This window comes from Musa acuminata, chromosome BXJ3-4 (genome assembly GCF_036884655.1).
Source record: "Musa acuminata AAA Group cultivar baxijiao chromosome BXJ3-4, Cavendish_Baxijiao_AAA, whole genome shotgun sequence".
NCBI lineage: Eukaryota > Viridiplantae > Streptophyta > Magnoliopsida > Zingiberales > Musaceae > Musa > Musa acuminata.
The window spans coordinates 36,462,611-36,486,283 of NC_088352.1; the positions used below are offsets into that span (position 1 = coordinate 36,462,611).

General features: G+C 35.5%; 1 protein-coding gene and 1 long non-coding RNA gene across 14 annotated transcripts; one reads left to right on the top strand and one right to left on the bottom strand.

Moving 5' to 3' along the window:
* Window positions 1-7,341: 7,341 nt before the first annotated feature.
* On the bottom strand, window positions 7,342-7,911 carry LOC108952421 (uncharacterized). The gene is made up of 2 exons (XR_001977372.2): window positions 7,741-7,911; window positions 7,342-7,655 (listed from the first exon to the last, which is right to left on the bottom strand). It is a non-coding gene; the product is annotated as an uncharacterized LOC108952421 (long non-coding RNA).
* Window positions 7,912-12,580: 4,669 nt separating this feature from the next.
* LOC103977369 (filament-like plant protein 4) lies at window positions 12,581-22,120 on the top strand. Of its 13 annotated transcripts, XM_065148425.1 has the most exons (9): window positions 12,581-12,965; window positions 13,430-13,665; window positions 13,750-13,927; window positions 14,249-14,298; window positions 15,104-15,236; window positions 16,195-16,372; window positions 17,240-19,691; window positions 19,884-19,938; window positions 21,236-22,120. In XM_065148425.1, exons 5-9 carry the CDS (start codon window positions 15,123-15,125, stop codon window positions 21,689-21,691), a joined length of 3,255 nt encoding a protein of 1,084 aa, XP_065004497.1. In that variant the 5' UTR covers window positions 12,581-12,965; window positions 13,430-13,665; window positions 13,750-13,927; window positions 14,249-14,298; window positions 15,104-15,122; the 3' UTR covers window positions 21,692-22,120. The 13 variants fall into 13 exon arrangements, with proteins under 13 accessions (XP_065004497.1, XP_065004495.1, XP_065004496.1 ...); XM_065148423.1 differs by having other exon boundaries at window positions 13,430-13,927; XM_065148424.1 differs by having other exon boundaries at window positions 13,430-13,927; window positions 15,111-15,236.
* Window positions 22,121-23,673: the final 1,553 nt, after the last annotated feature.

A 23,673-nucleotide genomic window follows, 5' to 3' on the forward strand; every position in this document is an offset into this window, starting at 1 on the left:
TCATTTGATGGTTTATTTAAGCCTTTAATCCAACCTTACGATTGTCAATTTGATGAACACACGATGAACCTAAAAGCAATAGGTAATCGAAAATATGTATTTTGTTTTGATGTTTCTAAGCCTAAATCAAACAATTCATATTTTCCAAAAAAAGAAGGAAGAAGAAATAGATGGTTTGAAAATTTCATATGCACCTTATTCATGTATAAATATTTGTGTACATATATACATACATACATATATATATATATATATATATATATATATATATATATATATATATATATATATATATGTGTATACATTTTATGTATATACATATAAATATATATATGTATGTACATATATGTATGCATATATATATATATATATATATATATATATATATATATATATATACACACTACAAATTACAATTATGAATATTTTATTTCCAAACTTATAAGCATGGTTATCAGAATCTGATCAGACATGGACTTAATTAAATTTTGGATTATGTCAGTGGAATCAATTTCAATCGTTCATATCACATGTTTGGTAAATTTGTAGGATTTATATATAATCGTACATTATGTTAAAAATATAAAGTATATGAAAATAACTGATATTTTTTATAAAAAAACAAAATGTAGGGAAGAAGCAACAATCTAAGAGGATGAGATTATACCAATTTTATGAGATTTTTATTATTTCTCATTATATTAAAAAACTAAGGTAATTACGAAATTTGTAAGTATCTTTGAGAATGATTTTTTTAATTTGTGGATCCAATTAGTTGAGAATCTTGTTCTAATTTTTTTTTTGCCCAATTTGATATACATAAGATCACATGTGCGTATTGGAATATCCTAGTCATCCCCACACCAACACAGCTCTCATATCATAAATATTTTCTCTATTCATAAAAATATTTTAAATTATATTTATATTATTATATTAATGTTATAGTCATCAAAGTAGTTTAGATCAATAACTTATAAATTTATATTAAAGAATTAATTTTATATGATATTAAAAAATAATAGTCATAATGACACATAATTATGAAATGTATATAATTCTAAGGAAAAAATCAAACTCCACTAATTATATGTTGAGTAGGATAATATTGTTTTAGATATTCTTGTAGTTTTGGATTATATATCAAAAGATAACTATATTATTTAAGATATTATTCGTTCATAAATAATATTCAATAACCACCAGATATATATCTATAGTTCATCATAAGTATTAATGTTGTTTTATATTTTACAGTGATCCTTTCCTTCGATACACTCTCGTATTTTTAGTGTTTCTATACACTCTAGCTCAAATTATCAAATTAGTTAAAGCATAAATAGTTTATACTAATTGTATTACATCCTAACGTAATATTGCTTTTTGGAAAATCCATCGATTTAGTCGATAATAATACTTTAAAACAAATGAATGAAATAAATATTTAGGAATAATTTAATAAGCTTAATGTTTGTAATAATAATAATTATAAAATAACATTAATTTTTCATTATCGTATGTAACCAGTGCATAGAAATATTTGAGAATCATAGAAAATATATTTAAATATATCGATAAGTCATTGACTAATACATTAATAAAAAAAATTGACTATAATTAGTAATGATGACAATGGAGAGACTCACGATCAGATCCTCCATTTGGTCTATAAGACTACAAAGTTTAAAATATAAGGTATAAATGTGAATAAATCTTTCCTTAAAATATAAGTTTAAAATATAAGTTTAAAATAAAGTTTAAAATATAAGGTATAAATAGTGGATTCTTAATTCTCTTTCTAATGATCGATTTAAGATTCAGTATAATATAAATAATGATAAATGGATTTAAGTGAGTTGACTAATATATATATGCTTGGAATGAATTAATATTTAACTGAGTTGACTAACTGCTACTCAAGAGTATGAAAAAATAGGGTTGAAATATCATAAATCAAATAAATTTATATTTCTTTTATGGTAATAAAAGATAAAAAATTATTACATTAAACATAAGACTTAGTTCGAAAAATAAAATAAACTCGAATATTATAGATGTTCCTTCTAATACTTGTTGTATTAATTTTGGTGCTTCAAGTTACTAATAATATGCAGAGATTTTTTTCAACCCGAAAATTAAAAGAACATGTAGATTCATCATTATAAGGAATTATCTTAAACTGAAAGTGATAACAATGAGAACTTATCGCCTACACTCAAAGACGGATCATGTGATGGACCTTACATATACATATTATTTTTTACTATTTCTAGAAATTTAGTTTTTCTATTTGATGAATTATGATATTATCTCTTTTTATAATGGTAAACTTAGTATATTTTATGATTTAATAAAAGTTTCTTAAGAAATTTTATATGATGATTTATATAAAATTATTTAGAATCTTGAGTTTCCAAAGACATTGGTAGATTTATAATTAAATATTGAATTAAAATATAGTTTCAAAAATAAGAAATATTTTAATTATAATATAATTATTTGAGACATATTTCTAAGGACAGAATTGAAAGATTTGTGAGGATAATATCTTGATAAAATTATATTTTATTAAATATGATATTTACATATATTATATTATGGTACAGTAAGCAAATCATATAAAGAAAAACATCACAAGAAGTAAAAAAATCCTTAAGATTATTCATATTGATATCTACGAATCACTTCGTATTCTTTATTATAGTATAGAAAGATATTTCATTATATTTGTATATGACTTGTGAAGACATAATTGTATGTATAATATATGAAAAGTCTAAAATTAATGATACTCTTACGGTGTATCTGGATGAAGTTGAGAGACAATTAGATAAAAAATTAAAATTGTTATATCTAATATGGGTGATGAATTCTGTGATAGATATGATATAATCAAAATCTTAAATTTTTTATTATATTCATATAAAAATAAGATATTTGTGCTCAATATGTCTTATGAGGTGTTTCAAAATAAATTGATATTATTGAAATATAAAATAGTTTGTTTATAGATATGATTAGGGGTATGATGAATTATTTGAATCGATATAGGGTGAAGCTCTTAAGATAGTTATATATGTCTTAAATAATGTTCCTAAAAAGTTGGTTTCATGACTCTATTTGAGTTATGGACTAGTAGAAAACTCAGTTTGAAATGTCTACGTACTTCACGTTATCCTATAATGATAAGAGTATTTAATCTATTTGAAAAAATTAGTTTTAAGAACTATTTCTAGGTATTTTAATGGTTATCCTATTCGAATATAAATTTTATTATCACAATTATAATACGAGAATAAAATATAATAATATAGTATTCTTAAAAATAATAAAATAAACGATAATACAAAATTTTGAAAGATAAATTTTAATATAAAAGAGATATAAGTTGATGATCATTTATTATTTTCCATTAAGAGATTGTTATTATTGAAATTATTAAAAAAATTAATTAGGGTAAATAATAAAATATATATTGATAAATTCTCATGTGATATTAATGTCACATTTAATGATTTTATATAATAAATTAGTTTTAAACGAATCTCAAAAGGAAAGATAACTTATTATTTATGATAATTATGTGGTATATTATTATGACACGGGAATCAAAGATCCTTTATTGTTTTCATAAATTATAAAAAGTAGTGATTTAAAAAATAAAATGATGCAATAAAAGAAAAGTTAAAATCAATATATCATAAATTTTTTTATGAACTCATTGAATTATCCAATAATTATAAAAGAGTTGATTGTTAAACGTGACTTGAATTGTCTACTTTAAAATTAAATCGAGTAATATAAAAATAGACTTGAATTGTCTACTTTAAAATTATAAAGCAATATGCATCAGAAGTTAAATTTATAAAATATTTTGATGTGACAAATCAAATTTTATAATTATAAAATTTTATCTTAGAACTTGGTGTAGTCAACTTAATTGCTAGGCTGCTGAAGATATTTTATGATAGCATCATAGTAGTTTTTTTTTCTAAAAATGATAAGTATTTTAGTGGTTCTAAGCAAATTGAGATAAAGTACTTGATGGTTAGAGAAAGAGTCTAAAAAAATAAGTATCAATAATAAGGGACTTGAGCACCACCTTGATGATTGTCGATCCATTTATCAAAGCTTTACGGTCTAAAATATTTAATGAATATATTATAGGTATCCTGAGGAAACATAAAAGATATAGTGATTTATGTTTAGATGAATACTATTATTGATATTTTTATTTAATTAAAATTATTTATTTATGCTATTCTCTTTACATTTATGTTTTTATATATTATAGTTAAATATGATAATAAAATTATCTTGATAAAATAAATTAAAAGGATATTATGGATTACATATAGAAAGATTAACATATGTTATGATATATAGCCGAACTTATTATTATACTTATTGGATTTATTGATCTATTTTAAAATTCATAGGCATATATAAAATATTTTTTATAATTTTAAAATCAAATTAGATAAAAATTATTTTTAAATAAAAATTTATCTTATTTTATTTTTAATTTTTAATTTTGTATATATTACTAATTAATGAATCAAGTGGAATAATATTAGATTATATGACCCTGTCTAATTTTGATTTCAGTCTCTTAGGAGATGATCTTGGAGGAACTCTCCTAATTATTATCTTAGACTCTTTGTTCATGTTTATAAAATGATAGGACCTCCTAGAGATGAAGCAATATTATTGGGATTATAAATATATTCTCAATCTAACTTAGTCTTTATTTGATCGCTCATGGTGGTCTTACGAATGATAGGAGGAAAAAAGAAGATAAATCTATTTTCTTTATAAATCAATATTGTTATAACCTTCGGATTTGATAACAGTGCATATGTAGATCAATTTTTTTTTTTAAATAACATAAAAACATATGCATTATAAATTAAATATATTATTATTTAATTATAAAATTTGATATTAAATTTTTTATATAATAATATAAAATTATATTTTTTATGCTTACACATAGGTATTAAAAAAGAAAACAGTTGTACATGAAAGTATGCTTGAAATGCTCGTTCATACTTTCATGCTCGTGTAGCAGACATGTAATTTATCGACGGATGCGTCGATTTGTATCGTTTATATACGAAAAATCAAACGCTTGACACATGCGAGCGTGTCAATACTGTCACCACGAATCGCCGACCTAAATAGCTTCGTCATGCATACGGATAAAATATCGTGGAGTCGTTCAGACAACACGTCTATCCATGGCATGTGTTCCGGACATGGGATGTCACACTCAACTTCAAAGCGTGAAGGGCGAAGTGGATGAGGAACGTTGTGACCGTATCACCTTGGAAATGTCACAGACATCGAGTCGCAGATGGAACGTCGAGCGAACAGACGAAAATATCTGTAGGTGCGGCGTTGAAGCGTGGCACAATGTTGGCCGCGACTACAGCAGCGATATGATAGAGCAAACTATGAACATGACGGAACGGACTCTGTTGACCCGCCACCGCCTCATGGTTGCACCCCGACACATTCCCACCCAAGCCTTTCAACCATCACCGCCCAGTTTCCACGCCACCGGCGCCAGCTTACGAGCCCCCGTCCTGGTACAGTGTGATAACAACTGTTCTTAGGATCTATCTGAAGTTTTCGTAGAGAGTCGTTCCTCTTCTACTGCTATGGGAGATAGCAGGCTGCTCCTGCACATCTGGATTGTCGTTGTTCATCAATTTGAATAATTGAAGTACCATTAGGCTTTATGCTTGTACTTCTGCTGATGTTAACGATGCATACAGCATCGTATATAATTTGAGGGATGTCTCGTACAAGAATTTATGGCAGCTGTGCTCCGTTCTTTCTCTTTTCGTCACAGCTCACCAGCGTGCGCTTGAGCATAGTTAGCGCGAAGAAGAAGAGCGGTCCCCGTTTGTGCTCCTACGGAAAGAAGAGGAGGCGAGGCACAAAGGTATTGCGTTGTGTAACCAAGTCAAGCTACGTAGTTTTCTCGAGTGTTCACGTTGCATCATAAAAGAGAATCACTGCACGAATTTGCACATCCTCAGTAAAATGCTTTGCTTCAGCTTGTTAGATCCGTGATTGACATGCCTTCTACGTAGAAAGGTTGTGCAATACGACACGATGCTGTGTTTGTTTAGATAATCGATGGTAATATCTCAATAAGTTCGACTCGATCCCGGGGTGACTCGAGTGCCTGCCTAATAGTTGACCGATAAGAGGATAAGAACCAAGTGGGATGCGCGATTATATTAACTTTTATAGTAGATTGAGTCTAAAAAATATTTTACAATATAGATAAAATATTTTCTTTCAAGTAAGATGTTAGTGTTGGACTTTAGTAATCATTATATCTTCCGATCTAATCACGTTATTTGACCTCATATTTTATATTTATTCCAGTGATCGGTTTGCCACTTTTCTATTTGGAGAATGTGATTCGGTGCTCCATCAAGCACAAGAAAAATGTTCTTCCATCTCTGCAACAATTGGCATATTTAATTTGCTCCTCTGTTCTTCTGTGGATGTTTTTAGAATATCGGTGACTTCTTTTTATTCTTTCTTTCCTTTTCCTTATCCATTTTTTTACTTGGTGGAGACGGAAGTCATAATTAAATTAGTCTTTTTTAACTCAATATTAACTAATATTTATTTGGGTGATTGGTCTCATTGTTACTTTATATTTGGTGTTAATATATTATTTTTTAATTACACAAACAAGTAAAAGGGAAATGTTGACGTGTGTTTCTTTCACATATTCGATATTTTTCTCGATATTTATAACTCAAATAAACCCTTGACACACCAACTGTTATAATGTTCCCTGTCAAGATAGTCTGCGTGCATACATTTTTGAATGCTCGGATTAGCTTTTCCCCTAACGCTACCAAAAACATGTTTTGTATCAGACCCGATCGGTGAATTAATGCGTCACCGTCACGCAACACGGCGTCACCGATCTTTGATCTCCTCGAGGATACGCAGCTTTAAAAGCTTTATTTTAGAGACGTCGCAATCAAAAATACAAATTACAGTAAAAAGGATCATTAATCTTTAGATTTTTCTTTTGGTGAAAAAAACCTTCTCCCCTCAATAGCCCCAAAAACACAACAGATGAAGCCCGTAAATGATCAATAGCAACCGTGGTGGAAAATCTTATCGTACAAATGCAATCGGAATTGTCAACTGGGAAAATAATAATAGTTCAGATTGAAATTTCTTCCCGTGTCGAGTTTCAGTACAACACAACAGAATTGGGTTTAGTGTGTCTCCGCTTTATTTCGTAGTGTGAAATCTTAAGGTAAGACTAATAAGGTAATGCCACTAAAAAAATGCAAGATATTAATCGAAATACAAGAATAATTAATTAATTAATTAATATACAAGAAGTTAAAATCACACACGGCTCGTGCGTAACAGAGCTTGCAGACTACCAATACTAAATCATAATTATATCAGGAAGAGGACCACCGCCTTGGCAGAAATCGATCGGTGATAAGAGGGTGAAGCATCGGCAAGAGACTCGAGAATCACCGATGCGCCGTTACCAGCGTCTCGATGAACCTAAGCCCGTCGAATCTCGGCGCGAACTTGTCTTCCGCGTCCCTCCTTGATCCTGATCCGGCAGCGTCCTGCTTCCTCGACGATCCCAATCCCTATGGAGCCATCCATCACCAACCAATCAATCATTTATTTCACTTCCCTGTTGACGATCATGCGATAAGGGCTAGGGGTTCATACCTCTTTAGAGGAGGAGGAGGTGGAGGTGGAGGAGGAGGGGTTGGTGGTGGAGAGAGCAGCGGAAGAGACGGCCGCGAGGGAGGCGGCGAAGACCCCAGCCTTCTTCATCTCCACGCCGAGATCAGGAATCGAGATCTCCCGCTCCGTCGACGAAGAACTTTTTGTGGCGTCGTCCTTCCCCTTCCTCTCCCTCCTGCTTTATACGGCCTCCTGCTCGAGTGAATATCCCCGCGCCGTCGTCCGTGACCAGGGAAATAAATCGAATCGAACTGTGCGTTCGGTTCCGGCGCGCCCAGCCGAGGGCGCCGTCAACGCAGACCTCGGTCACCGGGGCCAATGAGACGGCGCCGCGTGTGTGGAGGACCTGTTCTGCTTGGGTTCGACGCCGTTGGAAGGAACCCGTCGCTTTTGGCAAATAGAAATCCCACTACGTTTAAAATTATTATTCATCATAGCCGTCGCTTTTTAAACGTAGAGGACGCGCGTGGTCACCGTGCAAGAAGATGGTTGTGGGGCCCGTCAGGAATCTAGATTCTTCTGAGTCGAGCCGTCTCCACCATAAGTTTTCTTCCTTCGGTTTTTTTTTTCCGATTTATTACTTAATTATGAGATAAATAGAAACGTGAGGTGTTGAGTGTCGGCTTCTTCGTCGCTTCCTTGTGCTTCTGCTCGATTTGTACGAGCCCAGACGCATTCGACCGAGTCGTTATGGATTCGGGTCCAATAAGAGCTTTCATATCCAATAATCCTCAATCATCGACACCGACACACCGACTCGATCCAACCGGTCTTCCATTCTACAAAACGTTTCGACTCGATTAAATCATGGGGAAGCGTTCGACTTGTGGAATAGCTCTGTCATCCTCTCATCTGTTACACGAGGAATGGTTTGTAATCCACGCATTCCATATTAGAGGTGATGGGGGGGCCTGAGATCTCCTATTCAAATCACCACCAGCTGAGATGTACCCTCTTCCCCAGGACCACCCACCACCTGTTTGCTTCATCGTGTGTGCGGCAAGGACTCGAAACATTCTTTTCACTTGTCGGTGATTCTTTGTTAGGGGGTGCTCATCATCTTCGAGCTCCACCATCGTGTGATCGGACTCGTTCACTGTTTCAGAGTGAGTCCAAAAGAAGGAGGACAGCATGCTGAAATGAGGAACCTGCGTCTCTTTTAGCTCCAGAACATTTCAAGTCCAAATGTGACAAGGCCACCATGACCTTCCCACCTACATCGTTGGTGCTTGTTGGTAGCTGAATCTGACATCCAACGCTAGCAGCTTGACTTGCATCCAAAGGTTAGCCACGAGCGTGTGTCTCCGGAGAGACCTCCGCCATGAAAAAGCTCGAGTGTGGAGCTAATTCTGTCATTTTCCTCCCTGTGTTGTTCCAAAAGCAAGCAAATTGTTGAATCATACGGAAAGAAAGACCATATATAATCCAAAACATAGTTGTGGGGAGCTAATCTCATTCGGTGTTCCACTAAAGCATTAACAATTGGATATTCCACGCAAATTGGTCTGCTAGATGTTACATTCCTCGGCCTCTGATACATAAAGTCGAGCTGTTCTGTGGTAATAACCACAATCGTGTTTTCCCCCACAAAAACGAACTAAAATATCCACGAACACGTCACGCATGACGTTGAAGACATCACATCTCAAGTGGCGCCTTCATCGAGCCAACACATGTCCGAACTAGCGCGTGCCGATCCGCGTCGCGGCACGAGCAAACATCACTACAGCAGGGAGCGGCGTCCGCGAGCGGTCGTCTGGGACAGATGCACATTTACGTTTCATTTGCTCGTACAAGGCACTGCGACAATTTGGAGATAACGATTGGGATTGAGCCAAATTAGCCAGACATTTGTATGGTGATTGATAACTATGAAACCCAAAAGCTCCCATCGTGTAGCGTGTGGATCAACATCGAAATAAATAGTTCGATTTTTATTGTATGTGACTAAAAATTTAACCTTTCTCTCGCTTATTCCTACCATTACGCTGATGCCTATAGACACTGGTCAGTAATAATTATGAAATTAAATATTGATTTGATGATGATGTATTAATTTATCAAATATTATAATTTTCAAACTTTATATCATATATTTTTAAAACTTAAAATATTATTTTTGATGATGACGTACGATATCTATTAATAAAAAATTTAAAATTTGAATGATCCTCAAAATTGGCTTTCACCGTTTACCATTATAAAAAAATTATATTTTCTCTAGTTTGTACACCTCTTTATTAGCTCAACTAACCATTATAAATCTTATTTATTAATGCGGAAGTCAAACTTCTGAGATGAGCTACTTCTCTATCTTGTGAGGAGAGAGAACATATGTACTGTTGGTTCATCTAAGCAACATTTTAGTTAGGGAAGATGAGGAATATAGCATGTAAATTAGTCTAACTATTTAAGTACTTAAATTCGTTTCGTACTTATATCAAGTACTATTTTTTATACAAATATTCATCTGATTAACGATATTAATCTAAGTTAATTAGGTTAGGTAGGCATGAATATCCAAAAAAAAATGACAAGTTGCTAGTTAGAATCGGCAATAGGTAGAATATTTTATGAATTTTACCTTGTTTATTTCGTAAATCAATAAACTACCCAGATATACATATATGATTGGAAGTTGATTATTATCTTAATCATACTTAAAAGAAGATCAAGTTACTCTTGGTAATAAAAAATTAGCTTCTTAGTCGTTGTGAAGGAGTGTTATCTGTGGTACAACAATGTAGCAGTGATGGACATGCAAAGCCATGACCTGCCACAACGAAATCATGAAACCAATAGCACCCAACACCACATCCCATCTATCCATCACGATTATTATTATCATCGCCATTTATTTCGATATACAATATTATATCCATTAGATTCGTTAGTCGTACAAGCAAAATAGTCGGTCGGGTTTACTGGCGTACATAAGCCGTACCCGTATACGTATAACAGCCACGTCACCGTGTAAACCAGCTTTCTAAAAGTTATCCTAACCATACCACCTTCCTCGTCTTCTAATCATGGTGAAGTGAAAAAAGAGCCGTTGCACTGTGTCCTCCACACTTATTGCCGGCCTCTACTGCCTCCATAATTGCCCGCACAACGAGGAGCCCCTTCCTTCTGATGGAAGTTATCGTCACTCCCACGCCCATCGACACCGACCACCACGCATTAGTTTATCATCCCGACGCCGAACCCATTCCCTGGCGATCCGATCTGCCTCTTCATCTTCATCGGCTTCACTGGTTCCGATGCCTCAGAGTTCATCCCGCTGGTGACGATTAGCTATCAACTAGTTGTACTGCTGGGAAGCCGTGAATCCAACGAGGACGAGGAGGGGCGCGTGGGTCCCCCCCCCCCCGGTGTCCGCGTTGTGTTCTGGCACTAGTTTACGGAGCTTCGTCTTTTGACCATCCCCGTACGCTCTCCGCGTCCGGTTTCCTCCTCGGGAGAGAACGAGTCCATCACCTGCTTTGTTTAACCGCTGCTGCAAGACGAAGAGCACATCTCAAGAAACTAAAGCAAGAAGAAGGAGAGAAGAAATTTCTTATGATGATAATGGTGTTGATGCGCTGGTGTCGGTGACTCTCTGCGTCTTGTTCACGTGCGATTTATGATTTCATCGACACTTTCCAGTATTAACCCAGAGGGGGTGAAAAGTCTGCCCTTCGTACGTATGGCCATGTGATGGGTGAGCCCGACGCAGAAGAAACATTGAAGTAGAAGAGAGATGGGGAGCCAGCTACTGATCGAATACAAAGATTAAACGCTATGTTGGAACCATGGAGCATTCAAGCCGCCCATTAACGTCACGTGCGGATGCTAAGTGACGGTCTCACGAGGGAGCGGACACTCGGTACCACGATTGGATCCGCTTTGAATAGGATCTACCACACTTCGCCCAGCACACACGACAACTTCCATTCGTTCTGCATGAGCCGCTACGAGCAACCTTGTCCCGTGAACCGCACACGGATACATACCATCGGGAATCGCCCGATGGCGATCGGACGATCCATCGTGATGAGACGTTACTGTCGGACCGAGCCAGCGTTTGGCCTCGTGTTGATCTCTCGCTGTCCGACAGAGACAGCGGACGCGCCTGCTTCCACCCGTCTCACCGCTCTGCACCATCGGATCGTACGACGCCGGTCAACGCACCGTCGAGTCCTCCGCCTCCGCTGATACCGACGCTCGCGATAATAAAAGTAAAGATAAAAGAAAGAATATGTACAAAAAGACGTAGCAACCAGATCATCCGTCGGCGGATTCCTCTCCAATCACCACCGTTCAATCCGTAGCTCTCAGACTCTCTTACCTTTTATTCATGCTTATTCTGCAATGGAAGTCTGCCGGTAACTGGTAGGAATGTTTTCCTTATCTCTACAGCAGTCAGTACGAGCTTTTAATTTACAGATAGAATAAGTAACGCACCGAAACACCAACGCCGCCTGACGGAGACGTGGCGCGGCTCGGAAGGCAGCGATGATACGCACAGCTCAACTTGCCTTTGGGAAGGGCTTTCATCAGCCAATAGTCATCGTCCTTTTAATTCTTTTTCCAAGGTAAAGGCGGGTGAGGTGTGAAAAGTCGATAATAAAATATAATAAATATGTTGCCATCGGTTTACTACGCGTAAATATGTTGCCATCTTCATGTACCTGCGTTACGATTGACCAGGGAATGTGAGGCCCGGTGGAGCCCGCGGGAAGGTAAAGAAAGTCGCATCTTCGGGGTGCCTTTCGGGCAACAGCGTCTTGCTTTTTAAGTGGGCAACCTAACGCCAATATTTTCACCTCACTTTGTTCTCTCCATTTCTCCTGCCCCCTCCCCTCTCTTCTCTCCTCTCCCCCCCTCTCTCTCTCTCTCTCTCTTCAGCTGTCTGCTGTTGTTGTAGGAGCCCGAAGCGTCAGCGACATGATAACTCAGAGAGCAAGAGAGAGGAGTAGGGTGGCGGAGCAGGGAAGGCAGTAGCTACCTCGATCCTCTCTTCTCGCACCTTCCTCGTACTCTTCTCTTCCCTCTCTATTTGCCTCTTTCTCGTTCTATGTCGAAACAGAGTATAAAAAGAAGGATCGATAGGAACCAAGAACAATTGCTTTATTTCGTTCCTTTTCCTTTCGTTTCTTTGGACCAAAACCACTTGCTTCGCCGGATCTGATCCCAGAATTCGCATCCCGCTGCCAGCATTCCATCTGGTAAGCCTTATTCATGTCTGCATTTTCTCTGCCAATATAATCGTGGCTTTTCCAGCTGCCGTTGTGCCTTCTGCGAAGCTCTTGTGCTTGGTTTTGGCTCATAATTTGGTTGATGGTCCTGATTGCAATCGTGTTCTTCTCGATTGTCGATTCACTGACTGATAACGGCGTTGGATGATGACAAACTCATCCTTCTTGTTTCTCATGAGACGCTTTCTGATAAAAAGAATTCCCTTCAGATTTCTGACCAATAGATGCACAATGCCTGGATCTGATAGTCTCAATGTAGTTCGCGTCGATTCTTGATCTGCCCTCGTAGTTTTTTGCTCGTCTACCGAGTTCTCCTTTTTCGCTGTCCTTTTGGTCTTTCTTCCGATCAAAGGCTTTAAATTTGTATGGCTGAATGCTGAAACTTATCTTTACTCCTACACTGCAAAAGGATAGCTGATAGGTCATTGCTTCAGGTGGGATGTCGATATTGGCAAAAATTAAGCGGCATAATGAATTGGCCTTCTTTAGCTAATGCTTAGTGTCTTTTCGAAGCAAGCTTGCTTCTACCAGGTGGTACATATCAGATTAGACTGGGCAGGGCATGGTTTCTGCTCTTCGGTTCCAGTCTGGATTCACTAGTTGTATATGTGAGACATTGGAACCTCCTACCCCACCTATCTTTAAACAATTTCAACAACATTTGGGCCAGGTCTGCTCTGAATGCTTCTTTAGTGGCCTCCTTAACTTCACGTTTAATTTCCATCTCCTAACTCGTGTTCCTCCTGGCATCAAGGACTAACTCGCCCCAGTGCATTAAATTCTTGGCCTGTTTGTGCACGACGCACCACCACTCTCTTGGTTCTTGCTTGCGTTTTGTGGATTTGAAGGCTCTGAAACAATGGTGGTTTTCGTTATTAGCTTGGGACTTAAATTGGACTAGGACAAGAATTCTACTGAACAGTGCATCTGATGTATGACGCCTTCTCAGGTTTAAGAGTCAATTTTACAGTGTTCAAGAATCTCTTTCTCTCATAAATATTGTTGCCAAAATTATGCGTTCTTTAACCGTTACAAGATAATTAGATGTTTGATAATTTGACCTTCTGGTCGTGGTTTAAAATCCATTCTTACTGTTGTTGCAGCATTGATCTGTTCCATCTGTTATATTTCTACAATTCCTGTGTTGAATCTGTTCCATATTCTATTTGGTACAAGCTATGCACATCTTATCCAATGGGTGTTGAAACAGTCATACTTACACGAAGATTTTTCTTGCCTTTTCCTGTAAACAGGTCACTGCGCTCACAGAATCAGTGAATTCTGCTAATTGGCTTCTGCAAAGGTCAGCACCGTGATCATTGTCATTGACCATTTGACAGTGAAATTTTTATTTATAACTTCTCTGCCTTGTTTTTTCCTCTATATTAGTTTATCTAATTGGTTGATGATGTTCTTTGTCTCCTTGTAGTTATAATGACCAAGAATCAACAACTACACCATTCATTAACTAGATCTCTTAAAAAATATATTGTACATAAAAGGCTATATTTGCTATTATTGTATTGTGAAGATCAAAGCTGTGCCTACTGATTTTCTTGATTCTATGTTACTCATGAAGATTATTTGTTTGAATTAGATGCAAGATTTTATTATCCCCTAACATTCATGACTAGTAATAATCATTCAACAAAATTGTGCATAGACTAGCCAAATACTATTGCTCTTTGGATGCACCAGCTCAGTGCTGTGAAGCAAGATATTAGTGGACTTTGATAACACAACTGAGATCTTTGAACAACACATTTTTGTAGACTATGCCGAAACACAGATAACTTGTGGCCAGAACACTGTTGCAGGTTACTTTTCCATTTTTATTGTTGTCAAAGTAAAAATATAGTAACTGAAGCACTATTTTATAGTTTCATTTTCTACTTGCATTTGGTTATAACTGAGATATTTTGATAAATCCTCTTCTGGAAGTTAATTTGTGATGGCCTTTATTCTTCTCTTAGTAATTCTATTTTTTTTGTTTGCCATATTAAAAAACATGCTGCTCTTTTGTCATCAATTCCTATGTCAATGTGCCCATTAGTCTCTGTTATCATTTTCTTCTAATTCATTTTCTGAAGAATGACTCAACGGCGTAGCTTATAGGATATTTGATTGATGATGGATCGGCGAAGTTGGCCTTGGAAGAAAAAATCATCTGATAAGACAGTGATTACAGCTGACTCATCCACTTCCACTTTGTCAAATTCTGGTGGAAATCAAGCAGACCAGGTTTGTTCTTTGTTGTGCTTTTCTGGTATTGACTGAAATCAAAACATGTCTATATATTCATGATATTTACGTTGTTAATTGGTTGATATCTGTAAATGAATTTCAGAAATGGGTCATGCAAAGATGATAAACTTGTTTCATCTTTTTGATTTTTACAAATTTGATATTTGATCTTGAAATTAAACATAACACTAATTGTGACTCCTAGGAAAGTACCACTTGTAATTTTAAGATGGATATAGTTTATTGTGTCATAAACAGTACAAGTGCAAAAAAATGTTAAGAAAGCTTATTATGACCTTTTTATGTAAAATTCTGCAACAACCCTCGTGTGAAGGTAACTTCTCTGATTCAATATTGAAATCATGGATATTTATAAGAAAACAATAGTTGGATTTTGTAGGTCAACTCAGTGGTTGAGCTAACCATGTTTTGCACTGATATCATTCCAGGATAATTAGCCATCTGTTTTCATTACCATAATAACAACAATTAAAAACTATCAACTAAACAAGATTACAAGATTTAGCTGACAGACTCAATCTTCTGGCACTAGTAGTAAGGTCTCATCTACGCCGGCAGGTGATATTTAATAATACCGCCTTATTTATTGTGACATTTTGTTATCCAGTCTTGAAGTTGAATGACCGTTTTTCACTTTGAGATTTCAATGTGAAAATCATATAATTTCTTTCCATCCTTATAATTCTCATTACTTCCAAACTAATGAGGGCCTTTTCGTTCTCATTACTTCCAAACTAATGAGGGCCTTTTCGTTTTGGAATTTATTCTCTTCTCTCTTGAACAACCCCACAAACATATATTTTGGTGGTTATCATTATTTCTTCTACCTTCCTATATATTGTGATCCAGGATATCTTTATCACTTTCCTGATTTTCTCTTACCTTGATGTGGTTCACATGTTTGCTCACTTGAGTCACTTTTCTATCTTTGCAGGATGTTAACAGCACTGTCAAATATGTACAAATTTCTGCAGAATCATATGCCCACCTGACTGAATTGGAAGACCAAGTGAAGATCTTGCAAGAAAAATTATCTGCAGCACAAACTGAGATGACAACCAAGGATAATCTAGTCAAGCAACATGCTAAGGTTGCTGAAGAAGCAGTCTCAGGTACTAAGGTGTACAGTTACTATGTTTATAAAATGGTTCCTGTGGCTGCATATGCAGACATTACAGGCATTTATGCTGTTGTGGCTTTGGGGACCTGTTCATGAAAACTCAGTAGCCTCATAATGGGTTATATTTGCATATGCCAAAGAACATGGTGCATATGCAGCTGCTTATGTGGTCAATACATTGTCATGTATTTCCCATCTTCCTCACCTGTTTCTTTTGCTATTCATGTCTATAATCTTATAATCCATATACTATTCAATATTCATTCTTATAATCCATAATTAATTTTTCTTAATGGTTCAAAGCGGACTGCCCAAAATGTAGGCATTCCATGCACCATTTTATGTTCCGACTAGTACATATGTCTCATTTCTTACTGGTCCAGGTAAACGGGTAGCCTTGCATTTTTCTATATGGCTTCTATCATTAAATCTGTGTATTCTTTTTGGCTTGTCATTTAAAGGTTCTTGCATGACTATTGTTCAACTTATCCTATATATATAAACTCATTTAATACTTAATTTTCAAAGTTACTTAGTTGGAAAAATACATTTTTTCGATGAACTACATATATGATCAGAATTATCAGATGCAGCTGCATCCGTACATATGCTCTGAATGCAGTGCCTTGATTTGTGCATAATGCATCTCCATTTTGAAAGAGTTACTGGTGTTATGCTCATTGATCTGGTTATGGGTTCTTAAACAATGACAGGATTCTCATAGTTTTAGTTGATTGCACTGGTTGTGCTTTAAGGTTGTTGGTTGAATATTGATGATTATGAACATTCTTATTTGTTCTTTACAATTTTCTTTGAAGAATTAATGATTACAAAGAACATTTACTTTTGATTATTTTAGGTTGGGAAAAAGCTGAAGCTGAATCATCTGCACTGAAACATCAACTTGAATCTGTCACATTGTTAAAGCTTACAGCTGAAGAACGGGCATCTCATCTTGATGGTGCCCTGAAGGAGTGCATGAAGCAGATAAGAAATGTGAAAGAAGAAAGTGAGCAAAAATTACACGATGTAGTCTTCGCCAAAACTAAGCAATGGCAAAAGCTCAAAGCAGAGCTAGAGGCAAAACTAGATTATTTTGAGCAGGAACTGCTTAGAGCTTCTGCTGAAAATTCAGCTCTTTCAAGATCTCTTCAAGAACGTTCAGATATTCTGATGAAAATTACTGATGAGAAGATGCAAGCTGATTGTGAGATCGAAGTGCTAAATAACAATATTCTGTCATGTGAAAAAGAAATTAATTCAATGCAATATGAGCTACATGTTATTTCTAAGGAGCTTGAAATTCGGAGTGAAGAGAAAAATATGAGCATAAAATCTGCTGATGCAGCGAACAGACAGCATTTGGAGGATGTAAAGAAAATGTCAAAACTAGAAGCTGAATGCCAAAGATTGCGTGGTCTTGTTAGGAAAAAGCTGCCTGGGCCTGCTGCATTAGCACAAATGAAACTAGAAGTTGAAAATTTAGGCCGTGATCATGGGGAGACTAGATTACGACGATCACCTGCCAAGAATCCTAGCCCTCCTTACATTTCAACACCTGCTGCTGATTTTGCCTCTGAAAGCATCCACACTATGCACAAGGAGAATGAGTTTCTTACAGCACGTTTATTAACAATTGAGGAAGAAACAAAGATGTTAAAAGAGGCTTTGTCAAAACGTAACAGTGAGTTACAGGCTTCGAGAAACATGTATGCTAAAACTGCAAGCAAGCTTCGAAGCGTTGAAGCACAGATGCTGACCCTGAACCAACAGAAGATATCATCAAATCCAACTTTTGACATCTCATCTGATACCAATTTAAGCCAAAACGAAAGCAACCCACCAAGCTTGACATCCATGTCTGAAGATGGAATTGACGAGGCAGAGAGTTATTCTGAATCATGGTCTGCAGCATTAATGTTGGAACTCTCGCAATTCAGAAAAGAAAAGGACACCGTGAAGCACAAGAATACAGACAATTCAAAAAATTTGGAACTTATGGATGATTTTCTGGAGATGGAGAGGTTAGCTTGTATGTCAACAGAGTCCAATGGAACAATTACCATTCCTGGAGGTGTGCTTGATAAGATGAAAACTGAAAATGCTGGTGGCATGTTACTAGCTGATATTCTGGATGGTACTAGTAAAGGACAGCAGTTTACGTCAGAGAAGGCAGAAACTCTGCCTTGTGCCAATAAAAAACATTCTGAAGGAGAACTTGCGATGAGTAAACTCAGTTCTCTGTTGAGAAAACTTCAGACAAGAATAGTTTCTACTTTTAAGTTGCTGGATCAGGAAGTTGATATTGGTAGAGTTTTGGAGGATATAAGACGCATCCTGCAGGAAACACAAGAAGAGTTGCCTCAGAATTCTGTAAGCTGCATCATTAAAGAAAATTATTCTGTAGATGCTCCTTGTCAACAAAAAGCTTGTGATGATGACACGGACAAAGCTACTAATATTGGCTTTTCTTTTAAGCACGACAAAGTTTCATATGCTGATGATAAGCATGAATTAGGTCTACAGTTGAGGAATGCGATATCTGAGGTTCAAGATTTTGTTATTTCTCTAGGTAAGGAATCCTTAGGACCACAAGATAGGCAATCTGATGTTCAAGGACTAAATGAGAAAATCCAGCAGTTCTCTTCTTATGTTGAAGATGTACTGTATAATGGGAAAAGCTTGAATGATTTTATACCTATTTTATCCCATATATTGTCTGAAGCCGGTAAGATGGGCTTTAAGATGACCTTTAATATGGGCAAAGAATGGGATAACAATATCTCAGATTGCATAGACAAGGTAACATTACTTGAAAACAGAGTGGCTCATCAGGATCCAAGAAATGAGACATTTTCTGGAAGGTCTATGGCTTTATCTCAGTCTTCCTCTCATCCAGACATTGAAGGGCCTACCAGCGACAGCTTTGAACAGAGGAACACAATGCATAAATTATCTGTGAAGGATTTTGAAGAGATGAGGTTGGAGAAAGAAAACATGCAATTAGAATTGTCTACTTGCAGCAAATTGTTGGAAGAAACAAAACTTCAGCTAGTTGAAACTGAACAAAATTTGGCAGATCTTAGATCCCAGTTGGCTGCTAGCCAAAAATCAAACAGCTTGTCTGAAACACAATTGAAGTGTATGGCTGAGTCCTATAAGTTACTGGAATCACGAGCACAGCAATTAGATGCTGAAATAAACCTGCTGCGTACAGAAGTACAAACATTGAAAAATGAGCTTCTGGAAGAAAGGCAAATTCATCAGGATGATTTGACCAAATTAAGAGATCTTCAAGAGCAGTTCGAGAGGTTAGCTATAGTATATGGTCTTTGCTAAATATCATAATTTAGAATAAGCTGGTTGCATGTTGGAGTTGGCATTTGTTTAGTAGGTGTCATATATGTATGTATGTATGTGTATATATATTCACACATATATATATGGATACATATGCTAGCTCTGTTTCCTGATATCTTTTTCTTTTGCTTTTGTAAATGAAGGAATGAAAAGTCCAAAATGTGCTCAGACGCTGACATTGATACCGAGGCAAAACAGGTAATGTGCATTCCTTGATCGCATTGTGTAAGACTTTTTTTTTGGTGTCTATACTTTTTGATTTTTTTTTTCTCTAGATTGTTGAGAATGACCACATGGATTTAATTCTTAATCCAATACTGGCTTTGAATGATGAAAAAAAAAATTGAAATGAATGATACTGTTGTAGTATTGAACTATATGTATGGATATTGGAATTTGGTGTGATGGGTAAATCCTAGTCCGTCTTAACCTGTACAATTGAATTTTGAAACCTTAATTAAGTACTGAAAAGGATCAAGGTCATTCTTAAAAATCAATTTATCACAGTTCAGTGGAACCTAGGTTACAGAAGTTACTGGTATCTGTTATACTCATCATATAAACTTTGCTAACGAAATTTACTTCGCAATCAAACTTTTCAAAACTGTCTCATGTATCAGCCCTAATGATTTTTAGAAAGGCAGCTGCATCATTGCTTATTTGTTACTTTAGTTGTCATCTAAGATCTATAAATAGTTCAAATCTGTGTTGCATGAACAAGCCGATACATTGGACAACAGCGAATAAACACCCTTCACAGGGTTGTGTGAATATTTGTGAAGGATGTTTGTTTTAGTTGACTTATTCATATTCATGAATAGGATATTTATCACTATTCTTTGTTGATAATTATTTGTTGAATATTTAGGTTTTCAATGATAGAATAATAAGCAATATATGTTGGAAGATCATAAATGCAACCCCTTATAATGACAAATAATTATGTTGTTACGTGTTCCAATAAGGTGTTTTCTGGCTACATATGCATTAAATTCATTGTTTGAACCTTGTGCTGAGAGCAGCATTGTGTGATATCTGGGACAACTAAAATGTTCATTGTTCTTTTTTTGAGTTTGAAGACACGGTAAAATATAATCTAACCAAACACGTGCTTTCTGTAGGTTCTACAAGTTGAACTTGCCTACTCTTTGTTCCTTTATCATAGTATTATGTGCTTTCTGTAGGTCCTACAAGTTGAATTTGCCTACTCTTTGTTCCTTTATCATTGTATTTTGTCTTTTCTTCATTTTTAGCTATCTAGACATCAATATTGTACAAATTGTTTCTTGTCAAATATGATCATTGAAATTTGATTCTAAATATTTGTACTTGGTTCAGTGGGTTGGCAGTAGAATTGTTGGAAACACATTGGACTTGACTAGTTTTTGTTACATGTTAAATAAAATGAAATAATTGCATTAATCATAGATTCAGATGGTGATGAACTTCTAGTTCTTCTATTTAACTTTAAGAACCATCATATGTCCTGTGACAGGAGAAAGAGATAGCAGCAGCTGCAGAGAAGCTTGCAGAGTGTCAGGAGACCATACTTCTGCTTGGCAGGCAATTGCAAGCCTTTCGTCCATCAGCAGAACAATCAGATACCTTTCGAAATAGTAGACATCTCATGAACTTCAGCTATTTGGAAGATGTGCTAGACGCTAGTGATTTTAGTGCCCAAAACATGCATAAGGCAAGGCATTCAGTGTCTGAAACAGAAAGTGCAGCTGCTTTTATCACACCAAGAGCTGGTGCCGAATCCCCCTTGGATGGATACAACTCTCAGTTTAGCCCATCTGATGCCGAAGCAAGTTCTTTTCCCAAATCACCTATCAACTCAAAGCACCAGAAGCATAGGCCTTCCAGGTCATCCTCTTCTACTTTTCCTAATGCTTTGACTGAGAAGCATGGACGTGGTTTCAGCAGGTTTTTCTCAAAAGGGAGAAATTGATCATTAGTTAAAGTTTTTAAGATAACTTTTCTCTTGAAGGATATCCTGAAATTTAGCGATGGAAAAATGAGTGCATAGTTATCTTCAGACTTCAGAGCCGAGCAGTTGCAGTTTTGAGCCTTAAGTGGGTTGTGCTTGTTTGCGATGGTAATTACTAATTTCTTGCAATCAATGCATGCGCCTTGAAGCTTTTTTTTGCCTTGCAACTTGTTTAGCAATATCCATGTTCTCGATGAAGATCAACAGTTATCATGGCAGTTGTGGGTTTTCCATACACAAATTTCTGTACATTGTCATCGCAAAGTCAATGAATTCCTTTCAAGCAACATAAGCATTGTAACACAGCTGTGATTTTTGAACCTGTTTGATGTACAGTGGACTGGCATAAAATCTGGTTCCTTAAAATGAATGTTTGGTTTATGAAGTCAATCAGTGTCTAAATCTCGAGGCCCTTTAGATTTATCAAAGTTTCACTTGTGGATTGTGGAAGTTTTTGACCCTCACTTCCCCGTCATTCTTGATGTGTGCTTTGAATTGTCAAAACGAATTTGGAAATATTTGGACCCTTTAATACTGTAAGCTTTATTTTTACTGACTTCTAGTTCATATTCAGGGTATTGTCACGTCTCCTTCTTGGGTAGATAGAGACCGCTTTTAACTATACTACAAGAACAAGTGGAATGTGCAGAACAAGAGGAAAGTACATGGTATTCTTTTGCTGGGGATTCATTGTATATTATTTGTATTGTACATTTCGAGGATACAATACTGTTGCCAAGCAGAAAGTAATAATATGCCCAAGATAACAATTACTAGTTGATGTGGATAATACTAGTGATGCTTGAATCGGTTCTATTCGTGTGCATAAAAGGTCTGATGTGGTTGGAGATTGGCTTGAATGTTTGCTCAGTAACTAAGGGAAATTTGGATGCTTATTCCGCGGCTGAACAATACTAATAGTAGGATGGATATTTCAATGCGATCCCTACTACGTTTAAATGAGCGATGAACAGAAAGAGGATAATTTTAATAAACAATGATGGACTGCAATTATCATGCCCAAATGACCTTTTATAGTAAGTTAATTGAGAAAAATATTTTATGGTACAAAAAATTGGTCACTGGATTTACTATTTTCCAGATATAGGTAAAAAAATGTATGTACTTGGAAAGTTTTATAAGTGTTCTTAGTTAACTCTTGTTTAATACTATTTTGATTTTCTTGATTGAAATTATTCTTTTTCAGTTGCATCATAACATTATGTTTTTATCATTTCCTTACTCTTCTATCTCTAACATTTTCGGTATCAGGTTTAATCTGAATCGGACATTATGACTTTTAATGATAATTCAATATCTCAATCCTTTGTTTTTCATTTTTTCGGATAAATATTATGAATTTTGGAGTATGAAGATGAAAACTTTATTCAAGTCTCAAGATATGAGACTTAATAAAGAATGGATATATAGATCCAAATGAAGAAACCAGGCGAAGGGAGAATAGAAAGAAGGACTTAATGACATTATTTTTCATTCAACAAGCTATATATGAGATAATCTTCTCAAGAATTACAGCAGTTACAACCTCAAGGTAAGCTTAGTTAATACTTTAAAATAAATTTTAAAACTCATCAAAAGTGATTATAGTAAAATTTCAAATTCTTCATTATGAGTTTGAAAACTTATTAATGAAAAGTAATGAATCGGTACAAGATTTTCTTTTTCGAGTGATTGAAATTGTTACTCAAATAAAATTTTATAGTGAACATTTTTATAAACATATAATCGTTGTAAAAGTTTTGAGAAGTTTAACTTCAAAATTTGTTCACGTTGTTGTCACAATTGAGGAGTTAAAAGATTTATCTACCTTTTCATTTGATAAACTAATGGGTTATTATAAGCATATGAACCAAGGTTGAACAAATCTCTTAAGAAAAGTGAAGAAAAAATATTTTAGATTAAGGAGTCATTTATTTTAAAAG